The 27,311-nt window shown below is 37.6% G+C and overlaps 1 protein-coding gene across 1 annotated transcript in view; it reads right to left on the reverse strand.

The window, feature by feature from the left end:
• Nucleotides 1–27,311, reverse strand: part of LOC122815187 (anoctamin-2-like) — a 2,140,961-nt gene that overhangs the window by 2,113,292 nt on the left and 358 nt on the right. The window contains exon 1 of the mRNA XM_044087470.1: nt 27,161–27,311. This exon is cut by the window's right edge and continues 358 nt beyond it. Within this exon, the coding sequence (XP_043943405.1) occupies nt 27,161–27,311 (151 nt within the window). The remainder of the gene's footprint in view (nt 1–27,160) is intronic.

Below are 27,311 nucleotides of genomic sequence, written 5' to 3' on the forward strand. Positions count from 1 at the left end.
GTGTGACCACTGTTGGTGTGAAATCCTTTTGTATCACCAGACTAATTACTGGGATCAGACCTTCTAGATCCAAGGAAGTCATCTTCCCCTTCAATTCCTCCCTTAGCAAACCAATAATAGAATATAATGCCCCCATTGGTATGTACGTGGCTAGGCATATGACCTAGTTTGAGAGACCACTGCATTTCCTAACCAAAATATCAAAGGCATGTCCTTTTTAAATTGCCCCGATTGCTTCAAAGCTTTCTCATTCTTTTCTCATAGTACTGACTAATGAGAGAAGATTTCTGCCTTGCCTACAAACCTTTGAAAGATCCAGTACTATGTAATCTTCTACACATCCACAAAACTAATATCACCCAAACAGCTGCTCAAGATACCTCAACTACTACTGAGACATAAATAATATATGTTGGCGGGGTAAATATCTTTTGTAGAGAATACCTCTTTTTATGGAATGGACTCAGCAGTAAAGCAAAGTAGCACCATGCCTCTTTGTATACTGGTCACTTTCTGAAGCATCTTTGATTTACAATTAATTTCATTTTCGCTACAGCTTCTCTTTTTAAAGCAGCAAGTAATGTTGCGAAAAATGAAGTTTATTATGTGTTGTTCAATTTTTTTCATTTCATTGCTTTCTTCTTCTTTTTTTTCTGTTACCACACCCACAAAATGGCATCATGGTAGGTACTGGCAATGTTTTACATGCATATGCCGAGCACTGTGGGTAATACAAAAGTAGTTCTTTAGAACAGCATCTTCTTTCTTACATTGTGGCTTCATTACTACACACATGACTTTCTAGAAAGCAAGAAACTCTACTAATGCATTTAGTATGGAAATACAGTATCCTGTACATTAATTTAGGTAGTGCGGCATTGTGGGTTCAGTCTTTTGTGATGTCATGGCAAGAGATTTCAGCTACAAGAAGAATTTCACTGGGCCATCCTTATCAACAAATTAAATGCAAAAACAACACATTTTTACATCAAAAACTGCGTAATTTGGTATTGTACTTGGTAAGGATGTTATACCTAACTTGGACAATTTGTTACTGGCACTTGTGGCTGAAAGTGACCAGTACGCATTAAGCATAACTGGATGACTGGATGGACAACTCATAAGTATTCCCCCGCACTTTATAAAGCTAAGAATACAGCATCCATGGGACCAGACAACATCCCGGGCTGTGTACTACATGAACTACAAAACGAACTGGCACCTCACCTAAGTGTCATGTTTAATCATAGCCTCACCTCAGGCTTCGTGCCCAATGAGTGGTGCACAGCTACAGTTATCCCACTCCACAAGGGGGGATCCACCTTTGATCCTGGGAACTATTGTCCCATCAGTATGACGAGCCTGATCTGCAAAGCCATGGAGCGTATTATCATGGAACTTATAAACAAAAACATTGACAACCTTCAAACACTGGACCCCCACCCAGTTTGGTTTTGTAAAGGGCCGATCTTGTTTCCTCAACCTGATTGACTTCTTCGAAACAGTATCCAGAGCCATCGATGAGGGCAAGGCGGTCCACACAGCCTATCTGGACCTTGCCAAGGCCTTTGACACCATCCCCCACTCTGGAATCATAGATAAACTTACTAAGCTGGGCATTAATCCCTACATCACTTGATGGGTTGCCAACTGGCTTACTGACAGAACCCACACTGTAAAAGTAACCGACTCAAAATCCAGCCCCAGACAAGTGGCAAGTGGAGTACTTCAGGGTTCAGTCCTGCGACCGCTCTTGTTTGGCATCTACTTCTCTGAAGTACAGGCCAGCACTAAGAGACTCTGGCTAACAAAGTTTGCAGATGACTGCAAACTGGGAGGCATTACTGAATACCCAAATTATGTGGATATTCTACAAAGGGGCCTTACAGAAACAGATGCTTGGTGCCAGAGCCATGGGCTCAAGCTCAATGCCAAGAAATGTATAGTTATCCTCTTTGGGAAAAAACATGTACCCACATAAGTGGCAGTACACTAAACACCGAAAGTGTGATAAGAGACTTAGGGACAAGTGGACAGTGGTCTCACCTTCGATAACCACATCGCCACAGCAGTCAGGAAATCCTTCTGTGTGGCACACCTCATCATTAAGGGCTTTTCATCCAGAAAAAAAGGAGGTCATTGTCCCATTGTACTCATCCCTCATTAGACCCATTATAGAGTACAATGCCCCGTTTGGTATGTACCTCACAAGACATCTGAAACAATTGGAAAGGCCACAGAAATACCTCACTAAAAGAATCCCAAGCCTAAAACAGATGCCCTATGCTGACCGTCTAAAAAAACTTCAGCTATACTTTGTCGTATATCGCTTGCTCAGAGGCGATTTCTGCTTAACATACAAGGCCATGTCAAATCTAGAGCTGTTGGACATGCTACACTTAAAGAAATCCCAATTCCTCAGAGCCACACACTCCAGGGATCTAAACCTGGTCATCACAATGAACAAAACATGCTGGAGGGATAGGTTCCTGACCCAGAGACTCCCCATACTCTGGAATAGACTGCCCATACATGTCAAGCTGAGCACCTCTTTGGCCCTCTTCAAAAAGAAACTTAACGATTGGATGGGAAATAGGAAATTCACCCCAGAGATCATGTCAATCGCCCTGTTAGACAGGGGACCAGGGAAGTAACAGCCAGGGAATTATTATGGCTAGGCTTGTATTGGCCCTAGGGCCAATAGCCTAGTACCGACCTATGAACCTATGGTCTAGCCCCTCTAGCTCGTATGGAAAGGGGCTGAAACTAAGTTGGGGGTCTTGTATTAATTCATGTTTTGGTAAGTTGGTGGAATTGTTGACTAGGCTACAGAATGGTTCACTGGATCAACAGCATAATATGAACCTATGAACCCGTGAAAAGAGTCAAGAAAAGTTACCACACTGTCCTTACTACAGATCACCATCTGTATATACTGCCCACAGAGAGCAGGAACACTGTTACATTTACACATGTATGCCTCATAAGTTACAAGGCAGCATACCTCACAAGCGTACCTCAGTACGAAGAATGTTCCTCATTTGGGTTCTTAAAAACTTCATGTTCCTCGAAGTTAAAGGGTTTTGTCACACATTCAGTGTTAGCAATGTTTTAACAGATATCCATGGTAAATAGAAATTGATTGTATTAATTCATTAAAATAATTATTCCATAAGTAAAAATATCACATTTTAACCATCCTATGAGCTTTCTAGCTGAAGTTGTTAGTAAGCTGTTAGGAAGTATTCCACCTTTTGCCCATTTGTTCCACATTATGAGAGGTAGTGTTCCTCATTTTGTAGATGGAAGGTTGAGAGCTATGCAAGGCAGAGAGATCTGTTATTAGCTCTGCATGAGGAATGTAACAGCATGTGATACTGCAGGTGGCACAAGGCATTAGAAATATAGGGAACAGTGAGTACATCAGTATAATATATGACGGAACTTAAAAGGAACATGGTGAGACTTTTGGGTTAATAATGAATAGACTAAAACAACAGGTTGACATTAAACGTGGAGGAAAGTGATTTTTGAAAACAGTGTGCTTGGATTGTATGGATTAATATTATCAGATAGAGGGTTGCCACATGGCCCAATAAAGGTAAAAACAATATGTAATATGACATCTCACCCAAATACTAAAGAGTTTAATGTACTAGACATTGTGATTACAATTCTGGATAGAAAAAGAATGTTAGTAACTTTGTTGCACCAGTCAGAAAAGGAGGTACCTTCTGTATGGTTAAAAAAGCACAAGAAAGTCCCTGATGGGCTAAAGATTCTGTGCTCAGACACAGTTACCTATGTTGACATACAGAACAGAAAATACTGGAAACTGATTGTACTTTAGCAGGTGAAGAGGCAGTCCTAAATCAGGTGCAAGATGGTAAACAGTGACAGCTTACTCAAGGTCATTAATTGATATGGACTAGAGATAAAGCATGGAAAAAGAAACATTTTGTGTACCTGGAAGCACGTTGTTGTGTATGTATTTGGAGACAAGTTAACTCTAATCACTGGCTATAAATCCTTGCAGACAATATTTAACAATCCAAAAATAAAACCATCGCTTACGTAAACGAAATTGTTTGAGATTACAAACCTGACCTTTATGGTGCAACACAAGAACAGAAAAGAAAACAATGCAGGCTATTTATACAGGCTTCCTGTGAAATTCAGAGAAACTTGTGAAACATGACTAAGTATCAAGAAAATGGAGAGATACTTGAAAAAGTGACAAATGACTGCGTTAATATGACTGTTTTATATATATATATATATATATATATATATATGCAATCTCATGAGCCCTGACAATGAAATAAACAGGGACAGCAAGAGATTATGATACAGTATTGTGGCATGTTATATTTTTACCAGCAATACATAGCATAATAACAATAACAATGACTGATGCTGAAACAACAAAAAATATAGGAGTGCAGATGAAAGGCATACTTTCAAAGGGAAGAGCTTATTAAAGTGGACATGATTAACTGAATCCATAGAACTGCAGAAAGGATGCTTAGAGAAAATACATTAAGCAAAAGGAATGACTGCAAAAATTAAAACAAATGTCATAGGAAATATTTTGTTGCACACCATACATGATCTAATTGACAAGATGCTAAAATGAAATGTTTTGCCTAAGCAGTGTACATCACAATAAGGACGTACCTCACTAGATGCCTGAAATAGCTAAGGAGGCATTAGAAAATGCCAACAGAGTCCTTTATGGGCCTATACACATGAATAGTTATTTCCTCAAGCTTACAAGGTAAATACTAGGCTATTGGTCTACAGACTGTTACACACCTGGGCAATGGACAACAGGTCAGAATCAAAATCTGTATCTTGGATTTGTGAATCTAGACATTAACCAGTATGCCAAACCCTTCCCCTTACTGTTAAATTTTCAAGATACCTGTCTGTTACTTTCACATCAACTCATGTTGTGATACCAGATTTTGACAACATTTTTGCAAAGATTGGGATCCCAAATAAAAATAAAGATAAATAAATGTCCTTCCTTTAATAGGCATTGTTTTAAGCAACTGGGTACAGCACAGAATCTGACAGATGATTGAGCCTACATTCGTCACAAAGTAATGGGATGAAAAAAAAACATTTATGGCCACGTACATAAAGCCATAAAAAGTATTCCTTGGAAGAAGTGTGATTAATAGTATGCTGATCGGGCATTGTAAATAAAGCTCTACACACCAATAATATGACCAGTCAGAGTGATGTTCAGACATGAATAACAGAATAATAAACCTTCAGTCAGTGAAACAAAAGTCTGTTTGACAAATGTGCAAGAAAGGCAAATTCTGGAAAAAAACCCATAAAACTGAAAAACATTTCAGTCTGTGATGAGCTCAAACTTCAAACAGGGATGCCCAGCAATGTTTCTAACATAAGCCATAACAATGGACAAACAACACTGCTCAGAAGATCCCAAAGACCAGTTTAAAATCCAGAATATCTTCTGATGGGGAACACACTACTGATGTTATCTGTTGTTATTACTCATTAAGCTAGATAAATAAATAACCTGAGGTATAAATCCTTATGAGCCAAAAAGCAAAACTAGAAGAAAGAACTAGCGATCTGGAACCAGAAGCTAGAAAGTATAACTTTAATCGCAAGTAAAAACTTACACATATACAACGCTTCATCAGGCAGTGAAACACTTGCAGCCACCATTACTAAAACTTTTATACAATCGTAAAAACATGACATAAAATCAATTATCAGTTATCAAATCATGTGACCTAAAAATAAATTAAAATGTTAAAAAGACAATTATTTTCTTTGTCCTATTTTATAAATCTTTCAACACAGTTTTAATACTAAAAAACTCATTTAATCCAGTTGGGTGATAAGCTCTAAAATGCAAAATCCACTTGTTTTTTCCTTATCAGTCTGATTTTTTAAGTCACCTCCTCTAAGTTGCATAGACATAACACTCAAAATCATAAACATAAAACTATGTGTGGCATCTGTATCTGATATGTGCTTATACAAAGCATTATTTTCTGCTTTTCTCTTAATCTCTAAATGACTGCATAGTCTATCTTTTAATCTTTGATTGGTTTTACCAATATAATATGCAGTACACTTACAGCACTTTGCCAGATAAACAATATTTTTGTCTCACAAGTGCTGTAAGCCCATAAAGTAAAAACAGTATTGTTTAAAGGATGGAACATAGTTTAGTATAAATATATTTACAAATATTGCACCTATTGCATATGTGTGTGTCCATTTTATTATTTGTAGTTATGGGATAGTTAACCTTAATTTGCTCCTTGTAGCATAAATTCTTTTTTAAGTAGTTGATCTCTTATAACTAAACATAGGACCTTCATCTTAAACATGTCTCAACTCAGGAACCTGAGACAAAATTAAACGTTTACTAATGATATCAGTGACTTGGGGTGTATTCAAACATTAAAACACACCTACAACCCTAGTAGCTCTATTTGCTGCCTTATGACTGTTTATATGTAAAGTTTTACTTTTATTTTATTTAGTCTCTCCTAATCAGAAAAATCAGGTCTCAAAGAGATGATCTAGCACTCAGAACCTTTTTTTTATCCTGTTGAAGTTTAGTTAATTGATAGTCCCTCTTACTAAAGTCTAGAAATATATCATAAATCTGGGTAAACATAGTATTATATTCTGTGTTTAATCAAGCTACCCTAGCCATTTGATTCCTACCAATGTTTTTAAAAACAAAAGGTGGATGCATACTGTCTCTCGACAAATATGCACCTTTTTATCATTTTCTTATACAAAGTAATTTGGATCTGCCCTTGACATCCTTAATCAATGTCACATCCAAAAAATCAATTTGTGTATAGTGGACCCACTTCTTAAATTTTAAAAATGTCATGGCTGTATGTAAATAAGTTATAAAGTCATCTAACATGCTTAAGGGGCCGTCCATATAAGGAAAAGGTCATCCACGAATCGTTTGTAAAAAACAACATTATTATAATATTCATTGGTAAGATCAGACAAAATATAGTCATTTTCCCATGACTTCATCATAATGTTGGCAGTACCCATGGGCATACCACTAATCTGTTCATAATATTGCTTCTGAAACATAGAGACATTATATGTGAATACCACCTCTAGCAGTGAACATAATAAGCTTATATTCATGTCACTTAATGATATTTATTTATTATTATTATTTATTTTATTTTACATTTGTTAACTGGGATGGTCCGACTGGATACATGTCCTTTTTCAGCGGAGGCCCGGGGAGAAAAGCTCCAACAGAGTTACATTGATAATTAGGTACAGTAAATGAGCTGAAAGAACTTAACAAAAACATAGGCTATTTACATACAAGTACAAGGCTACCATTACTATTTCTGAGATTACTACAAATGTAACATTAATAACATATTAGCAAGGACGGTAGGCAGTATAATGACATAGAGTTAGACAGGATACATATTTCTTTATCACAGTATACAAAGTACTTATCATCTTAGCTAGTTGTTTATGTTTTAGTTAATGGCACAGAGCTAGTCTGGGTTTGAGCAAGGACATAGCCAGTGTGACTTGAAGTGGAGTTTTAGACTATTTTGAATTGACTTAGAGAAGTTGCAAGCGTGATGTTATTTGGGAGAGAGTTCCATATTTTACCAGTGGTGTTGGCCCACCTAGGTTGAGAGATTTAGTTGTTTGGACAAGGAGTCTGTTTGCTGAGCAGTCAGCTTAGATTGGAGTAGGGAGTCATTAAGTTTTTAGTGCTGGGGTATTCTCAGGTTGTTTAAGGATTTTGAAGGCCTCTATGAGTTGGGACTGGTGAAGAAGGTGTGGGAATTCTATCCATCCAAGCTTTTTCAGGTTAGTACAGTGGTGTGTTCTGTAGGGTAGGCCTGTAAACCTACTGGCAATGTGATTTATAGCAGGATGAGAGCCTGGCCAGATCAGATTTGTTAAGGTGAGTGAGGACAGGAGAGGCATATAGTAGGGTAGAGAGAAGGTGTGAGGGCTGTGGCTGCCCTGGCATTAGGCTTTAATTCTATATAGGGTCCCAAGTTTCTTGTTGACTGACTTAATGGCTTGGTTGATATGTATATCAAATCTGAATTTATTGTCAATGTTTACTCCTAATAGCTTTGTATAGGTGTCTGGGGAGATGATGGTCCCATTATTGGATTTTATAGTGAAGTTTTCAGTCGGAGATCTATTGGTTGGGTAGAAGAGAAATAACTTGGTTTTGTTTGGATTTAAGATCAGAAGATGGTTGGCAAGCCAGTTTTCGACTTTGGTGAAGCTATGTTGGGTGGTAGTTAGTAGATTTGCAAGAGAGGCATTGGAACATATTAGGTGGCTTCAGGGATGACTGTTTGGATGTCGTTTATGAAGACTGAAAAGAGGAGAGGTCCTAATATGGAACCTTGAGGAACTCCTATGGTATTTGGTAGTAGGCAGGAGAGCTTGTTTTGCCACATTACTGCTTGTTGTCTCCCAGTGAGCTAAGCTTGAAACCAGTCAAGGGCTGGAGTATCTAGATACAGGGTTTTAAAGTATATAGAAGTAACTGATGGTTTACCATATCAAGGCTTCGATAGGTCCAGGAAGAGAGGATATTTTTTATTATTCGGTTAAGATTAATGTTTTCAGTAAAAGAGAGGAGGGCAGTGGTTGTACTATGATGGGGTCTGAATCCATGTTGAGAGTCTGTAGTTTATTTTGGGTTAGATAGAGCATTAGTTGGTTGTGCATGCACTTTTCCATAATTTTGGCAAGTGGTGATAGTATGGCTTTAGGTCTATAGTTGGATAGTTCTGTGGATGAACCTCCTTTGTGGAGTGGAATAACATAGGATATTTTCCAAATTGAGGGATTGAGGCCTCGGTTATGGTTCTGTTAATTAGGATTGAGATAGGGTCATCTGCAGCAATTTGCAGGTATTCAGCCGCAGAAGATCGGCTGAAAGGGTGGTTGGCTTCAGTTTTTCAAAGGGATCTGATAAAGGATGTGGACACTGGCTGGAAGTTAAAAGGAGTGGTGAGTCGGGTATAGTGTTTATAGAAGTGTGGGGAGGAGAAAGTTGGTTAGCTAATGACTGGATGGTTTCTGTGAAGAAAGTATTGAATGAATTGGCTATATCTTCTTGGCTCTTGTCAGATAATGTTCCTGGGGTGGTTGGAGAAGTTTATTTATGCCTGCCCAGTACTTTTGAGGGTTATTCTGATGTTTATGTTGCAGATTGTAGAAGTAATTTTTCTTATCTAGTATGATGGCTTTTTAGTCTCATTTCTAAGTTGTTGGAATTTGATACGATCTAGGGGTAGTTTGGTAGTCATTTATCCCATGCTTTGTCTCTAGTTGTTATTTTGGTTTTGGTGTCTGTTGTTAGCCAGGGTGCTAGTTGAGTTTTAATTCTTATTGAGTCAAGTATAGTAAGGAATGAATTGTTAAATGATGACACTGCCTCATCAAGGGGAAGGAACTTTAGTTTTGTCCAGTTACATGATTTGAGTTCAAGTTGAAATTTAGTTGGGTCAAAGTTTTTCTTGGATCTGATAGACCTATAAATAGGTAAGCTTGTACAATTAATTTTGTCTTATCTGACTCAAAACACATTTCCTGAACATATCAATGCCCTCTGTATTCAGGATAGATGTAAACAAAGAATCAATGTCCTGGGTAACCTAATAACAAGTGATAATATCACGGGTTTTATTCCAGTCAAAGAGCTAAGAAAATCATTACTATCTTTAACAATATTATGTGATGTTTCTGAAACTACTTTTAATTCACCTTCCAGAAACTTAGAAATAGATTCAGTCACCCCTCCCTTGGCTGATACTATAGGCTGCAGGGGAGAAGTGCTGAGGGATTTATTAATTTTTGGTATCCCATATATGACTGGAAATGGTGACAGTATTAGTTTATAAATGAAAAATATCATCCGCAGCTTAGAGCAGGTGACTTAAAAAATCAGACTGAGAAGGAAGAAGTCAAGTGGATTTTGCATTTTATGGCTCATCACCCACCTGGATTAAATGAGTTTTTCTTTAGTATTGAACCTGTGTTGAAAGATTTATAAACTGGGGTAAAGTAAAGTAGTTGTCTTTTTAACATTTTAATTTATTTTTAGGTCACTTGCTTTTGATAACTGATAACTGATTTTATGTCACATGTTTTTACGATTGTATAAAAGATTTAGTAATGGTGGCTGTAAGTTTTTCACTGCCTGATGAAGCGTTGTATACATGAAAGTTTTTACTTGCGATTAAAGTTATACTTTCTAGCTTCTGGTTCTGGATCATTCTTTCTGTCTTCTGTTGTAACTCGCTTGCTTCTAAAAGGAGAATTTGGCTTGCTGCACAGAATTACTTCAGAGTTGTATATTGGTGAGGTTTGCCAATGAACAAGGCTGAGTTTTTGGAGAAACACATTGGCTTCAACTGGAAGTTGTGGTGAAGCAGAAACTCAGCCTATATGTAAGGCTAGGTACTGCAGGCAGTGCTTGGGATGCCAGACTGCCTGAAGCAATGATTTCACATACTGATGGAGATGTACTGCAGTTTTTAGGAGAAGGAGAAGGGAGGCCTAAGACTGACCGCATGGGTGGTTGGGAGCTGTGCTAGCCTTCCCTGAAGTCCTGACGGGATGGCTCAGCATGTGCATTTTGTTAAAAATAGAGTTGATTCGCTGGTAGGTTACTGGCTGCACAAGCTTGTTTCTTGTTATGGACAGGGAGGATGCAGGCATGACTGCTGTCTTGGCTATCATGCCTGAAGATTCATGCTTGCATTCTCCAGTCTGCCCCCCAGGTGGAGATTCTGCACTGGATGACCTCAAGGACATGCACAACCACTTGCATGGTAGATCTAATAATGTAAACATGCTCCTGTATGGAATAATTCTAATACTGTAAGTAAGGAAGGATTTGATTATGTACAGACATTTTAGTTTAATGGTATTAGAACTCAAACAGCCTTGATAAAAAATATTCCACTCATAACCAGTTACATCACTATATAATTCATCATTTATTAAGCATCTAACACCATACAGTAATTAAATTGTTATTAGAGATGAAATCATTTCTTGATGAGAGATTTGTTCATAAGGCATTTGTAACTCACTCAGGGCTGTAGTCATAAACATATAAAGATATCCTGCACTCTACATTTTACAAATCTCCAAAATGGAATGCATCAATAACTTGGTGGGGTTCTTGTAAATCATGCTTTGTTTTGATGCTCATGTATTTCTGACTCTGTGTAACTGCACGCATTCAACACACTGGTTCGGCTGGATATATCTATAACATTAATTACATGATCATTGTTATACTCAAAACAAATACATTTTTCCTAGAGTCTTTATCTTGGGTTACTGTTTCCATACTGGAATTCATTGTTAATAACAGTGATACTTCTCCCCAGCTACACAGTGGGCTTCCACACAAGTTAACTCCTTTACTGTTAGACCATTTATAACTGCTCCCTTAATAGTTATAGTAATGAGGGACTACGTGCAGCTACTACTTTCTGAAGCCAATATAATTACCGATTTCTTTGCATTTCTGTCTGGATTTAATGACAGAGATTTCAGTATACCTATTTGTGGGGGTAGAATTTTATATATCAAAAACATTTCTGTTCTTTCTGATATCAAAGTAGATAGAACTAAGATCTTCACTACAGTGGTCCATACATTTCCTTCTTGGTGGAAAAATCTTCCAGGATGATGTGCATTGTCTAATTATCTCACCTTTTATTTGGATGTTTTGTTGGCTATCTTCCACTAAGAACTTGAGGTTAATGCATGCAGTACCACTACTGTCCTACAGGTGGAATGTTAGTGTTAGATGGTTTCAGGTGGATTAATTTGGGCTGCAATGGCTTCATCAGAACTTAGGTTATGTCACGAATAGGTAATGAGATTGATTATCACAGTATAAATCTCATTACTCTTTTCTGGAGCAGTAAGACTTCCTTACATTAAATTTCAGTACATCTGCATTGTAAGGCACTGTTAGGCAGACCTCACCCCCAGTATGATGTCATACTTGGGGAGTGGTTGTAAATCAAAACTGAAGAAGTGAAGCAGGACGCTTGAGGCTTTCTACCACACTTAGAGTTACCACCTGTCCTTAAGCAGAACAGTCCTTATTTGGGCATCTGTATCTTGTGAAAAAAACATAAAAAAATTGTACATGTCCTGAGATTTTTAGGGCATCATATTTTTATAACTTTTCTTTAGTTGTTGCAAAAAATGCTATTTTGCATTTGACACACCCCAACATAACATGAGACACTACATACAGCTCATATTCTTTAAAATTAAGCTTTTGGTTTGACAAAAAAGTTGAGTCCATCCCTTTGTACTGGTAATAGGTGTGGTTTGTCCAACAAAATAGTATGTGTCTGTAAAAAATTACCCACTTTGTTAATTTAAAGAGTTAACAATCATAATTATATTACCCCAATCAGTTTGGGAACTGGACAAATGAATATGTTGCATATGAAAGTGCTTTAACACTGCCAAGGTTTGCTTGATATTTCTGTAATTAAGGAACAAGCCATAAAATATAGTTGTGATTTACAAGTTTTAACATGATTCATTGTTACTGAAGGAATGGTTTATTGATAAAATGAAGCATTTTTCCACACACCAGTTTTCCTTGTACTAATCAGATTTGTAAATTAATATTTACTTTTGAAGTTATTGATGTTTGTTAATTCCTTGTACTAATCAGCCTACACCCCTCTTATCTCTGCCTCCCTAATCTCACTCTCATCTAATTCCCTGAACTACACTGGCTCCCTCTCATTTCAGTCCACTTTAGTCCATTACTGCCCCAGTGGGCTTAGTGCACTTCTACATTTAGCCACTAGAGGGCATCCCCTCCCCACTGTTATTGCTTTTCCTTTACTCACTTCTTGCATTTTCTCAGCCTTTACTTCCATTTCTCACTTTCTCTCACTTCACTCATAGCCCACTCTACCTACTATATCCAGAACCCTTACTTACCCTGTTACAACTTACTCTCCTGCAATCTATGCTCCACTGATTGGCTCTCGATCTTCTCCTGGTTTTTCCCGCTCCGTTCGCCCTTCGGGCTCACTCCGCTCCCCTACCCTGCCCCCAAATTCCACCTGCCCCCAGCACCTCTAGCTATATCCCTCCTGTTACCACACCCACTTCCTCTCTACACCTATCAACCTCCAACACTCTAGACACACCCTGTATCACCCAATTACCTTCTTGTTACCACACCCACTTCTAAAACTACACTATCAAGACTCCAAGTCTAAATTCTAACTCAAATAACTGATCTTCTTTCTCCCTCTAACACCAACCCCTACAACCCCACCACCTCCAACCTACTTAACTCCATACTCCCCACTATTATTCAGGTCTTTACCACCGTATCCTGGTATAATAATCTTTACATACATACATAATACAATTACAACATTATACCACCAAGTAACCTTAATCAACATGCTTTTAAAACTGTCATCCATCTCTATTTTACTACTACTACTTCTTAAACTTTCCTATCTTCACTACCTCACCCAACCCAGTACCTGCTACCATACACAACTCTATCATATAACTAACCATCTAAACTCCCCTGTCTCACATGTGCACTCATCTATTTCTCCCCATCTATATCCTATAAAACACCTCCTATCCTTCTCTTACAAAGTATTTACTTCTCAGAAACTCTCCATCCCCATAGCAACCAGAAACCCCTTCACCATCACAACAGAACCCAATCCTTTTACTAAATTGCTCAATTACCTCTCTAACCATATCCTTCGTCTGGTTACCAGTCTCCTATCAGGTGATATCCATCCCAACCCAGGCCCCTCCACCTCCACCACCATATGCAAGCCTCTATCACTTACTTCATTAAACTCCCAAAGTATAGTCAACAAAGTTGCAACCCTCCATGCCTGGCTCACACATAACAAACCTGACATCCTATCTATCTCAGAAACATGGCTAAAACCCTATATAAAAGACTCTGAAATAATTCCACCTAACTACTCTACCATTAGGAAAGACAGGTCCCACAAAAAAGGCGGTGGTGTAGCTCTCCTATTCTCAACCTCCTTACTAATTACTCCCTATAACAAACCTATTCCACACTTTAACAATGTTGAATTACTCCTCACTCTCCTTCAAGTCAATAAGCATAAACACATATGTCTAGCATCCCTCTATATCCCCCCAGGGGATAATATCTCCACACTTGAAGATATCCTCTCCTGGCCCTCCAACAACATCGGTAATGAAACCATAATCTTAGGAGATGTAAATATCAACTGGGCCTCCATTCAGTCTCCAACTAACCCCCTTAACATCAACCTATATAATTTTTCCCAGCTAATCAACACTGTAACACGTCCATCTAAAAACCTCTCCTGTGGCAGTATTCTAGATTGGATTCTAGTTTTACATCCCCACTATTATTCTGACAGTGGTACTCTTTCTGACCCTCTAAGCGATCACATGCCCATCTTCACTCACCGACTCCCCTGTATCTCTTACAGCACCCACAATTATGTTACTACCCGCAACCACAAAAATTTTAACACAATAACCTTTTGAAATTCTCTTAAAGCAATTAACTGGAATAATCTAAGGACATTACCCTTAGAAGACGCAGTTGCCCACTTCAACTCTACATTCTTAAAAATACTAGACTCCCAAGCCCCTTTAAGGACAAAGAGAATAAAAAATAATTCCGCCCCCTGGCTAACCAAAAAAACACTAGCTACCATGCGCCTTAGAGATAAAGCCTGGGCACTTTATCAGAAAAGAAAGACCACTGAACCCCACATTGAATACAGAACCCTTCGAAATAAAGTAAAAAAGCTTATTATCTCAGATAGACAAAATTACTTCCTTACTCTCCAAAACAATAATAAAACAAATGCACAGAAATTCTGGAAAGGAATCTCTACCCTCCTTAACACAAGCAAACCACACACCCCCACCCCTGACCCAAATGCTCCAGATTTAGACTTAGCTACTCAATTTAACTCCTTTTTCGTTGAATCTATTAGCAAACTAACTTCCTCATTTCCTACTTCCACCTTACTATCCAATACACCCCCATCCTCTCCTGCCAACAATCCACCCTGCACTTCTCCTCCTTCCACATTCCCATCTACTCACTCTCTATCCTCCACCTCTTCTCCTACTCTACCTTCCTCATCATCCTTACCATCCTCTAATACTCTCTCTCTCCACTCTGCTCTATTCTCATTAAAACCTATACCCACTTCTACAATAAAGAAACTCCTTCAGAAATTGAAGCCTTGCACTAATGCACCTGATAACATCCCCTCTTACTTCCTAAGCATAGCTGCTGAAGCAATTGCCTATCCCATAAGCATTCTAATCAACCGCTCAATCCAAGAATGTACAGTGCCCCAACTCTGGAAACAAGCCTTTATCATTCCTCTGCATAAAGGTGGCAATAACTGCAATGTCAACAACTTCCGACCCATTGCTATCCTGTCCCCCATTTCTAAACTTCTAGAAAAGTGTGTCCAACTTCAACTCTTACCACATCTCTTAGACAATAACCTTCTAACCCCTACACAACATGGTTTTAGGCCAATCCATAGCACCATGACAGCCCTCCTCTTCTATCTTGAAACTGTAAATAAAGCACGTGATTCTGGCCAAATTGTTTCTACCCTACTACTTGACCTCTCTAAGGCCTTTGACACTATCTCACACAGCCTGCTCTTAACTAAACTTTCCAAACTTAACCTTTCTCTGTCCTCTGTGAACTGGTTCTCCAGCTACTTATCAAATAGATACCAAGCTGTAAAATGGAAAAAGGCCACTTCCTCTTTTCTTAGTACCCCCACCGGAGTTCCCCAAGGCTCCATACTTGGTCCTCTTCTCTTTAATATATTTATAAATGATTTCCGCAAATCTATCCCATTCTCAAACATCATCCAATAGGCTGACGATTCTACCATTATCTGCTCTGCCACATCTACCCCCATGCTCCAAAAGCTTACACAAGAAGCTTTCTCAATTACTGAGCATTGGATGAAAATAAACCATCTAGCTCTCAATGCCTCCAAAACTAAACTAATGGTATTTACCCCCTCTAAAACTACCCCCTTCGATATAGACACATTCTTGATTACTAGTCAAAATAACTCATTTCTAGAACTGGTGTCTGAAACCAAGTTACTTGGTGTCCAAATTGATAACCAGCTTAATTTCAACTCCCATCTACAACTAAATATTAAAAAAACCCATCAAAAACTAGGTATGCTCTACCGTCAAAATCAGTACCTCACAAGGACCTCTAAAATCACTCTCTCTTCTTCCTTTCTTATTCCCTCCCTTCTCTATGGAGCACCACTCCTAACTAATCTTCAGTCCTCTCTAAAAAAACAACGTTCCTCTTGCTACAACAAAATCGCCAAGTTCGCTAACAGCCACAAGTCTTCCACCCACCACTGTTCGTCTCTCCAAAAACTAAATTGGCTTGAACTACCAAATCATCTCAACTATACTCAGCTAACCCTAGCCCATAAGCTCATTAACAACCCCTCTCTTTGTCCCTCCCTGTCTTCTGCTTTTAAGATGCACCTACCTGATAGAGTCTTAAGGTCAAACAATCAAAACCTATTAGAATTACATAAACCAACTCATCCCCCAGGCAAAAACTTACTATCCTTTAACCTAGCTCGTCTTTGGAACTCACTCCCACCATCCATTCGCACCATCTCCAATCATTACATGTTCAAAAAATCTCTTCACATACATCTAAAGTCTCAATGGGAATGCTCTTGCTCCCACCCCTCATAAAAATATGGTAATCTTCATCTTCCATTCATTCTCAATGTCATTTGACTATACCTTATATAGCTAATGCTCCCTACAAAATAACTACTCTGTATGACAAAATAACTACTCTGTATGACAAAGCAATATTACTTCTTCAAAGCCCAAACACCTCACATTTTTTTTTCACAAGATTGTATTGTTTGAATGTATCTCAAATTCGAAATCAATGTTTATATTACTTTTTTACATTTGTATAATTATCATTAGTAATCTATTGTATGTACCTAGTCTGTTTGTTGTTTGTTTTTGGAGCTTTTCTATTGTATGTACCTAGTCTGTTTGTTTGTTTTTGGAGCTTTTCTCCCCAGGACTCCATTGAAAACGGGTTCTTTTAGGCCCAATGGACTATCCTGGTAAACCAACTGCAAATAAAATAAAACAAAAATAAAATAATCAAACTTGTAAAATAATATTTTCTTTTGAGGTTATTGATGTTTGTTAATCAGGTTGCTAAAAAAATTCTAAGACTTGGCTGTAAGGATATGCATGCACGATTGTGTTTATTTCTTTTAACTTATGAAGAGAGTACATGCCTATGTGTGTATATACACTTACATGTGTTTGTGTGGATGAATTTGTCTATGCACTTCCTTTTGTAAATGGCATACAGAACTTTGAACATGTGCATGCAGCAAACATACACACGCAGAGACACACACACACACACACACACACACACACACACACACACACACACACACACACACACACACACACACACACACACACACACACATGCCCCCTCCACCACCCACATATTTAAGATCATCAGATTGTTAGACAATATAGCAAAGAAAGTATCTGTCTTTCTATATGATGTGTTTTGTCTGTATTGTTCCAGAATTTTGCAGTACTGTATTGCGTTCCAGAGGACTGTTTCCTACGCTGAAAGGATTACTAAAGAAACCTGCCATTTCACCAATTTGCGACTCATTTCAGCATTTTGTTTTATGTAGGATATAATAAAAGGAACACATCTTCTGAAAATATAATCATTATTTCTCAACAAGCCATATTTAACATGCCAAACCTAGTGCAGAGCATGCAGAATGAGGAAGTGTGGATAACCACGGAAACAGTCTGGGAACTCCTTGCTTCCGAATTTCAAGAATAAAGACATCCTACCACATGGGAAAAAGAATCAGTAACATTTATATGATCTGCATGCACTTTAGAGTCCTCTTTAAGCTAGAATATATGGACAAGACAATGAACAATAAATAAACCCCATTATACTTGTCATTCTGGGTGCTGCTAGAAAGGTCTGTTACAAAATGCTAGAATCCAAAACAGATTTATACTAAGCTTAATCCCAAATGAAAACTCTATGATTTGCAAGCAATCTAGGCAAAGGAGGGATCCAGGAGCAGTCTTTTAATATTTGCACTGTCACTTTGCAAACACCACTACAAATTTTAATGAATGGTATAACTTATTGCTATCAATGGGTAACTGCGTTATATGGAACGTTCCACTTGTAAGTGGGAAATGACAGTGCAGGCATTAACAGGTGTATGGCCTACATGCCTGCAGTACCAGTTCCCACCTACAGAGACATCTGTGCAGCAGGCGGATAACACCTGGAGGGGTGTCTAGGTTCTCCTACATTGGTAATAGTATTCTTTATGAACTATTCCCTTTGGTACACAGAGAGCAGCTCCAACCTTTTTTTAACAAGTTTTAACTGCCCTTTTATAGGGCAACCCACAACATTCCCTTATTTTGTATATATGTATATATATATATATATATATATATATATATATATATATATATATATATATATATGTCACAATGCACAAAGGACAGGGTCTATAGCTGTTATACATCCACTCTAAAACCAACATACAGATGGCATTTTGCCCTGCTGCTGGACAATTTCATGGTTGGCAGCTTCACCTGTATGAAACTGAATAACAACCGAACAACAAATGGATAAAATAAAAACCAAGAAGCAAGTATATAATCAGTTTATGTTAGGGCTTTCATTCACAGCTAGTGCATGAACATTTTCAGACAAAATATTAAAATACAATTCAAATATATATATATAGAGCATCAGTCATGACATCATAAAAGCCATCAGCATTTAAAGCTACAAACCCTTCCCAAAGTAGACCTATACCAAATGTGGCCAAATACAATATTAAACACTAAAAATAAAATTTCAAAACATTATAATCAACAAATTTATATATATATATATATATATATATATATATATATATATATATATATATATAAACCTATAAATCTGCAACAAGAAACAAAAGTGCCATCTTTCCATATATTTAAGTTTTAAAATTAATTTTAGAGAGCATTGATCATTTAGTTTAGTCCTGGATAGGCATATGCATTCAGTTTTGGTTGCCAAGAGAGTTTTCTCTCTTCCAGTCGGAGAGGCCAAGGACCCCCAAATATCTCTTTTTACTTGGTCAATAACTGAATAATGAAAGTAGTGCCCATGGTGAAAATCATGGGCATTACTTTCATTATTCAGTTATTGACCAAGTAAAAAGAGATATTGGGAGGGAGGGGGTCCTCACTGCACTCGCACCTTACTTCACAATGGAAATCCTCTTGCTCTCATCCTACCACACTTTCTTCCTAATTTTCCAAACTTTGTTGCCTGTCACTACCTCCTAAAGTTTTACATTCCTTGGGAAATATTCGACCAATGCCTAAAAAATTACCTCATTGTAATTCCCTAAAAAATACAAAACAAAAAAAAAACTACTACTTACTGAATTAACCTGACGTAATTTTCCTAATGAAAATCTTTTTTATTTCTTTGTTATGTAACATCTCTTTGAATTGTGCAATATGGGTTTGTATTATACAAAATATGTATTTAACATTTAATTGAAATGTATATTATGGATTTGTGCTCTTTCTGTACTATGTATTTGTATTTCTCTGGAGCTTTTCTCCCCAGGACTCAATTGAAAATGGGCTGCTTTTAGCCCAATGGACTATCCTGGAAAACAAACTGCAAATAAATAAAATTAAAAAAAAAAAAAAAAAAATATATATATATATATATATATATATATATATATATATATATATATATATACATGTATGTATGTATGTATATATATATATATATATATATATAAAGTTGTTGATTATAATGTTTTGAAATTTTATTTTTAGTGTTTAATATTGTATTTGGCCAAATTTGGTATAGGTCTGCTTTGGGAAAGGTTTGTAGCTTTAAATACTAATGGCTTTTATGATGTCATGATTGATGCTCTATATATATTTGAATTGTATTTTAATATTTTATCTGAAGAAGTTCATACACTAGCTGTGAATGAAAGCGCTAACATAAATTGATTTTGAGTTATATACTTGCTTCTTGGTTTTTATTTAGCTTCACCTGTAGGTCAGGGACTGTACTGAAGGCAGGATACATGTAATACTAGTTCTGACATACAGGCGGAGTTGTGAGCTTTGCATATTCAGTTATTGTCCAAACTGCACAACACGCTTGGGTAAATCTGGAGTACACTGAGGACAAGAAATGGCAATCATTAGCAGTGGGTGTTTCTGAATCACATTATCTACATGTGACGTAGTAGTCCTGTAGATACAGGAAATGCAAACATAGCGTCCAAGTCTCCAGTTCAGGCTCTGTCCCTGGTGTCATACCAGGGGGGCATAAATGAAAACAGCTTTCATGGCACGCTGCCAGATGCTCCCTGCCATACTACCCCAATTATTTTGGAAGAAGGGAAGTATATCATGGGAATCATTGGCAGTTCAAGGATGCTGAGTCTTGTAATCACTACTCCTTACCAGTTTTCACCTTAGGCTTAACTTCTCTTCTTGGGGATGGCTATGCCACTGATGCCCAAGGTGAATTTATGAATACCCAGCCAATTATTCTGGTCCCTTTTGAAGGCTGATAGTGTATAAAATTGTATTATCTGCAGGTGGAGTCTATTCCAGAGCTGAAGGTGATGAAGAATAATGAATCTGTATCTCCTCCTTGTTTTATTTATCTGCTGAAGCAGGAGAAGATCTCATGTTCTGATATTTGTGAGACTGTTTGATTTATGAAGGTATAAGAGGTCCTGGACTACTGAGACCCTTATTGCTCAGAAGGAAAGACAGAGGTGTCCTCTGTGGAGCCTGTAAGGCACAGAAAATAAAGACACTGCTTCTAGTCTTTTCTGGTAGCTTTGGGATTTTAAACATATGCAATTCTTCAGTTGGAGTCTTACCAACTGTTTGATGTGTCTTGTGAGGTACAATCCAAAGGGGTATTATATTCAAAATTAGTCTGATCAGTGCTGAATAAAATAGGACAATAACCTCTTTTGATCTGGACAATATTCCCTTGGTGATCGGCTGTGCCAAGTAGAAGGCTTACCTGACAACTGTTGGTACATAGTTGTCAAAGGATAGGGAATTTTCAACCCATATACCCAGGTCTGTAACTACATTTTCATTTTGAAATCAGGTATTGTCAGTGCTATATACCAGTGGGATGGTTTGCCTGCCAAATGTGATGCTGTTACATGTTTTAGCATTCATTTTAAGCCCATTTTCACTACACCAGGCATTTATAAGTGTAAGTTCCTGCTGGTGGGCTTCTGTGTCAGACACAGATTTGATATTGACTCCAGTTTGCAGTCATCTCCAGACTTTGTTACCCATGGGTTTTTGGTTTTTAGTCTGCAATAAATACTGAACAAAAGCAGCCCTAGCACTGCACCCTGTTGGACACCACTGGTCACCTTCATGCTCTCTGATGCTGGCCCTGCCACCAACACCTTGTGGGTTCTGTCTTTTTGACAATTTACTTATCTATCTTACCATATAAGGATATGTTTGTAATGTATTTGGTTTATTAATTATTCTGTCATGGGGATAGTGTCAAATGGCTTGCCAAATTGAGTTAAGCTGTGTGTACAGTGTGACCATAGTCAATAGCTTGTGTTACCTTCTTCAAGATGTTACCCAGGTTCATTAGACAGGATCTACCTTTTACAAAACCAAATTGCTGTGGATCCAGCCTAATGAAATTTTTAATGTCTGTGTTAATCAATTCTGCTGTAATGTGTTCCATGGCCTTACAAATGAGACACATCAGGCAGAGGGGTTAATAGGTTCCTGTATCGGTAGTAGGCCCACCTTTATGGGGAGGCATCACCAGCACTGTATGCTGTACTTTTGAGTCTGAGTCCATAACTAGGCTCAAGTAGCATCTGCTACATATTCTGAGTTGCAGCTACCCTCAGCTGGTTTATGTTATCTCAGGAGCAGATGCACAGATAGAAGAAAAAAAAAGCTTTACTTCACTTCTAAATACTTCCAGTACCAAAGGGCTCTGACTGATTAAGTTTGCAGATAACTGCAAGCTAAGAGCAGACAATGAATCCTCAAATGACTTAGCCATCCCGCAGAAAGGTTTGCCTCAACTGAATATCTGGTGCCAAAATCATGGACTGAAACTAAATGGCAAAAATGCATTAATGTATCCTTTGGGAAGTCATCTAACATATGGAACTACCACATTGAAAATACGCCCCTAAGAATTAACCTAGTTGTTCAGGATTTGGGAACTTATGTGGACCGTGACCTTATTTTTGACCAACATGTGTCCATTGTTGAAGAAAAGTCCTTCTATATTGCATGTCTTATCAACAAAGGGATTGTGTCTAGATCTAGGGATGTCATTGTCTCCCTTTACCGAGCCCTGATTGGGTTAATCATTGAATATAATGTCCCCTTTGGCATGTATCTGTCAACACACATGCAACAACTGGAATTCTCACAAAAATATCTTACTAAAAGGATAAAAGGCCTAAACAACATGTCCTACATGGACCAACTCAAAGCCCTGTCACTGCATTCAATATCCTACAGACTGCTAAGAGGTGACATGTATGGCATGCAAGGCATCCTCTGACCCATTACTGATGGATTTACTGCACATCAGCAAGTCAAATGGCATCAGAAATATTTGGTTTAGGGATCTAAACCTCTTCTGCAACATTAATAGAATGGTTTGGAGGGACAGGTACATCTTGCAGAGGATAGCATTGCTATGGAAAAAGACTCCCCCGTCTATATAAAACAAAGTTCATCTTGACCATATTGAAAAGTAAGTTAGATATGTGAATGGAAAGCAGAAAATTTAACCCCAGGACTATCCCCTATACTACTAATGAACAGAGGCAACTCCTAAATCATTTATTCCATACACAGTTGCCCTGAATTTATCTATTATATACTCCCAGCTATTCTCATTAAGGTTAATATATAATTATCAAACATGGGATGGGTAAGGCCAATCTATAACCAAATGGGATAGGTTATTTTGAGGACAAAAAGGGAGACTGGCTAGGCTTAAAATGGCCCAAAAGGACAGCTAGCCTAGTACTGACCTATGAACTTCAAAAACATTAATACTTCTTGCATGGCACATCTTTCCAAATGGCCACTGTTTGACTTCCTTGTATTGTTTTTCAACAGCATACTCATTTATTAAATGGGAAAACAAGATTTTGGTTACATTTTCATACATTTTTATTTTCTTATGAAGATTAACATTTTGTAACTCAAGACTGTGTAATAATAATGTATTTGTATCTGGCCAGCCTTCGATATGGACAGGGCTGAACTTTGTTTTACATGGATGTGAGTCTTTTTCCACAGAAGTGGTATCCTCTGTCAGATATACCTGCCTCTACAAACCATTCTGTTGATGTTGCAGATGAGGTTTAGATCCATAGACCATGTATTTCTGATGCCATTTGACTTGCAATTGGGAAGTCAATCCATCAGTCATGGGTCAGAGGATGCCTTGTATGCCAGACACAATGTGATTGCACAATCAAATTTTATTTATGCATGAATAACAACATGAAGTTTAGAAAGTGCAATAAAATAGTATAGAGACCACCAGTGAACTACAGTGTTAAGGTGTAATAGTGAATATCTCTAATATAAGTAATAAATCACATAAAGAAGATCACACTGTGCTCAACTAAACAGAAGCTTTTCCATAACTGTAATGGATGTATGTCAACTTCTATTTTTGCTTGCACAACTGTGTAAACTAGCACTTACAGTCACCTTTTAACAATTATTATGAAACATGGCCACTGTTGCTGATACAAAAAGTACAATGGCAGTTACGTGCATGGTGTGTATGTAGTTGTTATGACCCACACATAATATATGTTTTGTATCATTCAATGCACACATATATATGCTCAGTGCCACATTGTGCAAAACTTCTTAAATGTTCCAGAATATTAAAACACAAACACACCTGCACATATAAGCACATGAAGGGGTACTAGTACAATTACACAGAGTTCTGATGGCACATTGGGCTGCCACTCTGTAAATGCTCATGATAGACCTAAACTAGAGTAGAAAGCCATGAAAGTGGAGACTCTGTGGATTAAAATATTTGTCTGGAGAAAATAATGCTCTCACATTACTCGGTATCCTTGTATTTTCTTTGTTCGGTTTAAGTTTGTACATTGTTGGCAGCATCCCCCTTACTGACAGAAGAATAAGCCTGGGCAGGGAGAAAGGGAGGGTGAGTTACTGGGGTGAAGTGCTCCAGCTAGCATTTACATGCATATAGTCTGGGGCGTCTGTGCTATTTGAAAGCTTGGCCAGTGTTCTGAAAGCTAGTTGAGCAAATTCTATGCAGTCATGAAATGGCTTATGTATGGTCGCCAGTAACATAAATACAGATTCAATAACAGCCAGTCACCTAAGCAAACTAGAATGATTCATTTTTTAAGTATGGAGCTTCCTGTACTGAAAACAGAATGTAAGTTAACATTATGGACTAATGTAGTGGGGCTGCCAGAAAGGATGAGGCTTATTTCTTTCTATCAATTATCTCTAGCGTGACAATATAATTATGGCAGGGCATACTTGTTTTTGCCTCTCATTTTAAGGATAGTTTCATATCAACAATGAAAATGTATGTGATAATTTTTCATGTGAAAAATGCAATAGCATTAAGTGTTAACATGGAACAGGGAACACAGTTCCTATGTAAAATACAAATATGGTTAGATACGATAATACTTATCTTTATTTTCCATGTATAGATGCTATTTGAATGATATAGCTGCCTGCAATTGTAGAGAAGTTACATCTAGTTATCAGCACCATTGGGTGATTAAAGAAATTAAATGCCAGGTAGTTCTATCCTAGAGTCCCTGGTTTCATTATTGCAAAAAAGCTGTCATGACACATAACAAATAAGTCAACTATCAGAATGAAACTCTTGGGCTACCTCCATACCTTTCACCTGTTAGTACAAGTATTCTGGACAAAGCCAGAAATAGAGGAGTGGGGGAGAAAGCTCCAAAATTGGGGACAGAGCTTAAGTATTTTTTTATAAGCTTAGAATGTTGCTCGAATAACATTTTTTTCTAATAGCATGATCGATGTATAGTTCACAACCATCCATCTTCAACATGTGGAACCTTCCTTGTCATAACGTGGAACAAATGGACAAAATGTTGAACACAGAGTAATAATTTACTGACAACTTCAACTAGGAAGCTCAAAAGATGGTTAAAATGTTACTTTAGGTTTATGAAAAGATCTTTTGATTAATTAATATGATTTGGTATTATTTAGCATAGATATCAATTGAAATATTGTTAACACTGAATGAGTGACAGACCCTTTCAATGTCTTAAGACTCAAAGTGAAGAATGTTCCTCATAATGAAATACAATTGAAATGTATGACCAATCTTAAACGGAAATGTCTGTTATCTGCTGATTTCAACCCTCAATGATTTGTTAGAAAACCAATTATTTTATGAGGAATAGACAAAAATATGATGCAAAAATCTGGACATTCTATTCAACAAAACTCAGGGCAGTTGAGAAGCATGGCCCTAAAATATAATTGTGCTTTCATTGCCTTACATAGTCTCTTTAACAGTGACAACGTGATACTTTAAGCCATACAATTTAGTCCAAAAAATGAACCTTACCAAACATACACACGGTTATGCAGCACTGTGATCTATTACTAGGAAAACTGCAATGAAATGTAGAATGCAGTTGCCTTGTTAGCAAATCTTTGCTCTAGTTCCTTTAGACTACCCAGGCAGATAAGATGTAACCTCTGCATCCTGGCATGATTAGAGAAAGAATGAAGGAGATTCACTGCCCGTAGCAGTTTTACCAAAGCTGATTGAATTAATGAAGCTAGTGACCTCTCCTACTACAGTAAGCCTATTATTATCCTGCCTTGGTAATCCCAGAAAATAACATTTACAACCAATGCTATCATCCCTACACAGGCCACACAAGTTCTGATGCACCATAGAAAATAATCTTACTTTTAACCGTTCCATTTCCACAACAACTTAACCTTGCAGTATCATAACACCGTACAGCGTATTTTTACCAGCTGTCATTACAAAAATCATTTGTATCAGGGTCTCTGTTATGGATTATAGCTGGCATGCAACTATCGTTTTATCAGAGGCTTGGCCAAGTCCAGACCCTGGACTTGTTCACTAACAAAAGCAAAGTAGCCTTGCAGCCAGAAAAAAATATAATAAGTTTATCATAACTAATCTGCGAAATACAATATTCCTTACCCCTATTCTAGTATGTAAGGCATGGAACTAATTTTAGAAGTTTAATTATTACGATTAGAACTCCACAGGAAGCTGAAAATCATAATAAAATTGCAATTTCAACACTTTCATCTTAGGGAGTGCAAACGTGCACTTCTCATTTTAAACATAGCTGTGCTATTTTAGGATCGAACCTTGCTCTGTGGGCTAACCTTAGACCTGGACACGCTGAAGAGACCATTATACTATTACACCAGTACCGCCATATTTTTTTTCATTTATTTAATGTATATTACATTTAAAAAGGCACGAGAAGCGTTCAAAAAGACTGCAGTAATGAGAACACGAGACTATTACTACTGATAATAATAATGATGGTGATGCCAGTTCACTGTCAAGTAAAAAGTAATTGCCCTGACCTCGGACCCTAAATGGGAGGGGGGCATGTCGTAGGATTAATACTCTTGGAGTTAGTCAATTGATTTAATTATAAATAAACACTGTGGAGAATATTGAAAGCCAATGTAGATTTTTTTTTGGTTGTTTTTTTTTTTTTCATCCTTTCTCTAAACCCACGCTTTTTATGCCATAAAGATTAAAACAAACCAGCTGAATCGGTTACAAGCAGCTGAGACGTTAAAATTATTTTAAGATCAGAACAGTAATTATTTGCAAACAATTGCCACTCACCGTTGTGCGCTGGTGGATGCAGTCCGTCCATTTTGCAGGATGGTTCCCCTGCTTCAGCTCCTGGAGGGGTGCTGATTGTCTGACCTGAAAGGGTGCTGACAGTCTGCAGCTGATGGACAGATGGTGGTGTAGAAAAGGTGCTGACAGGGTC

The sequence above is a fragment of the Protopterus annectens genome, chromosome 11.part0, assembly GCF_019279795.1.
Source record: "Protopterus annectens isolate FY-2018-M chromosome 11.part0, PAN1.0, whole genome shotgun sequence".
Lineage (NCBI taxonomy): Eukaryota > Metazoa > Chordata > Ceratodontiformes > Protopteridae > Protopterus > Protopterus annectens.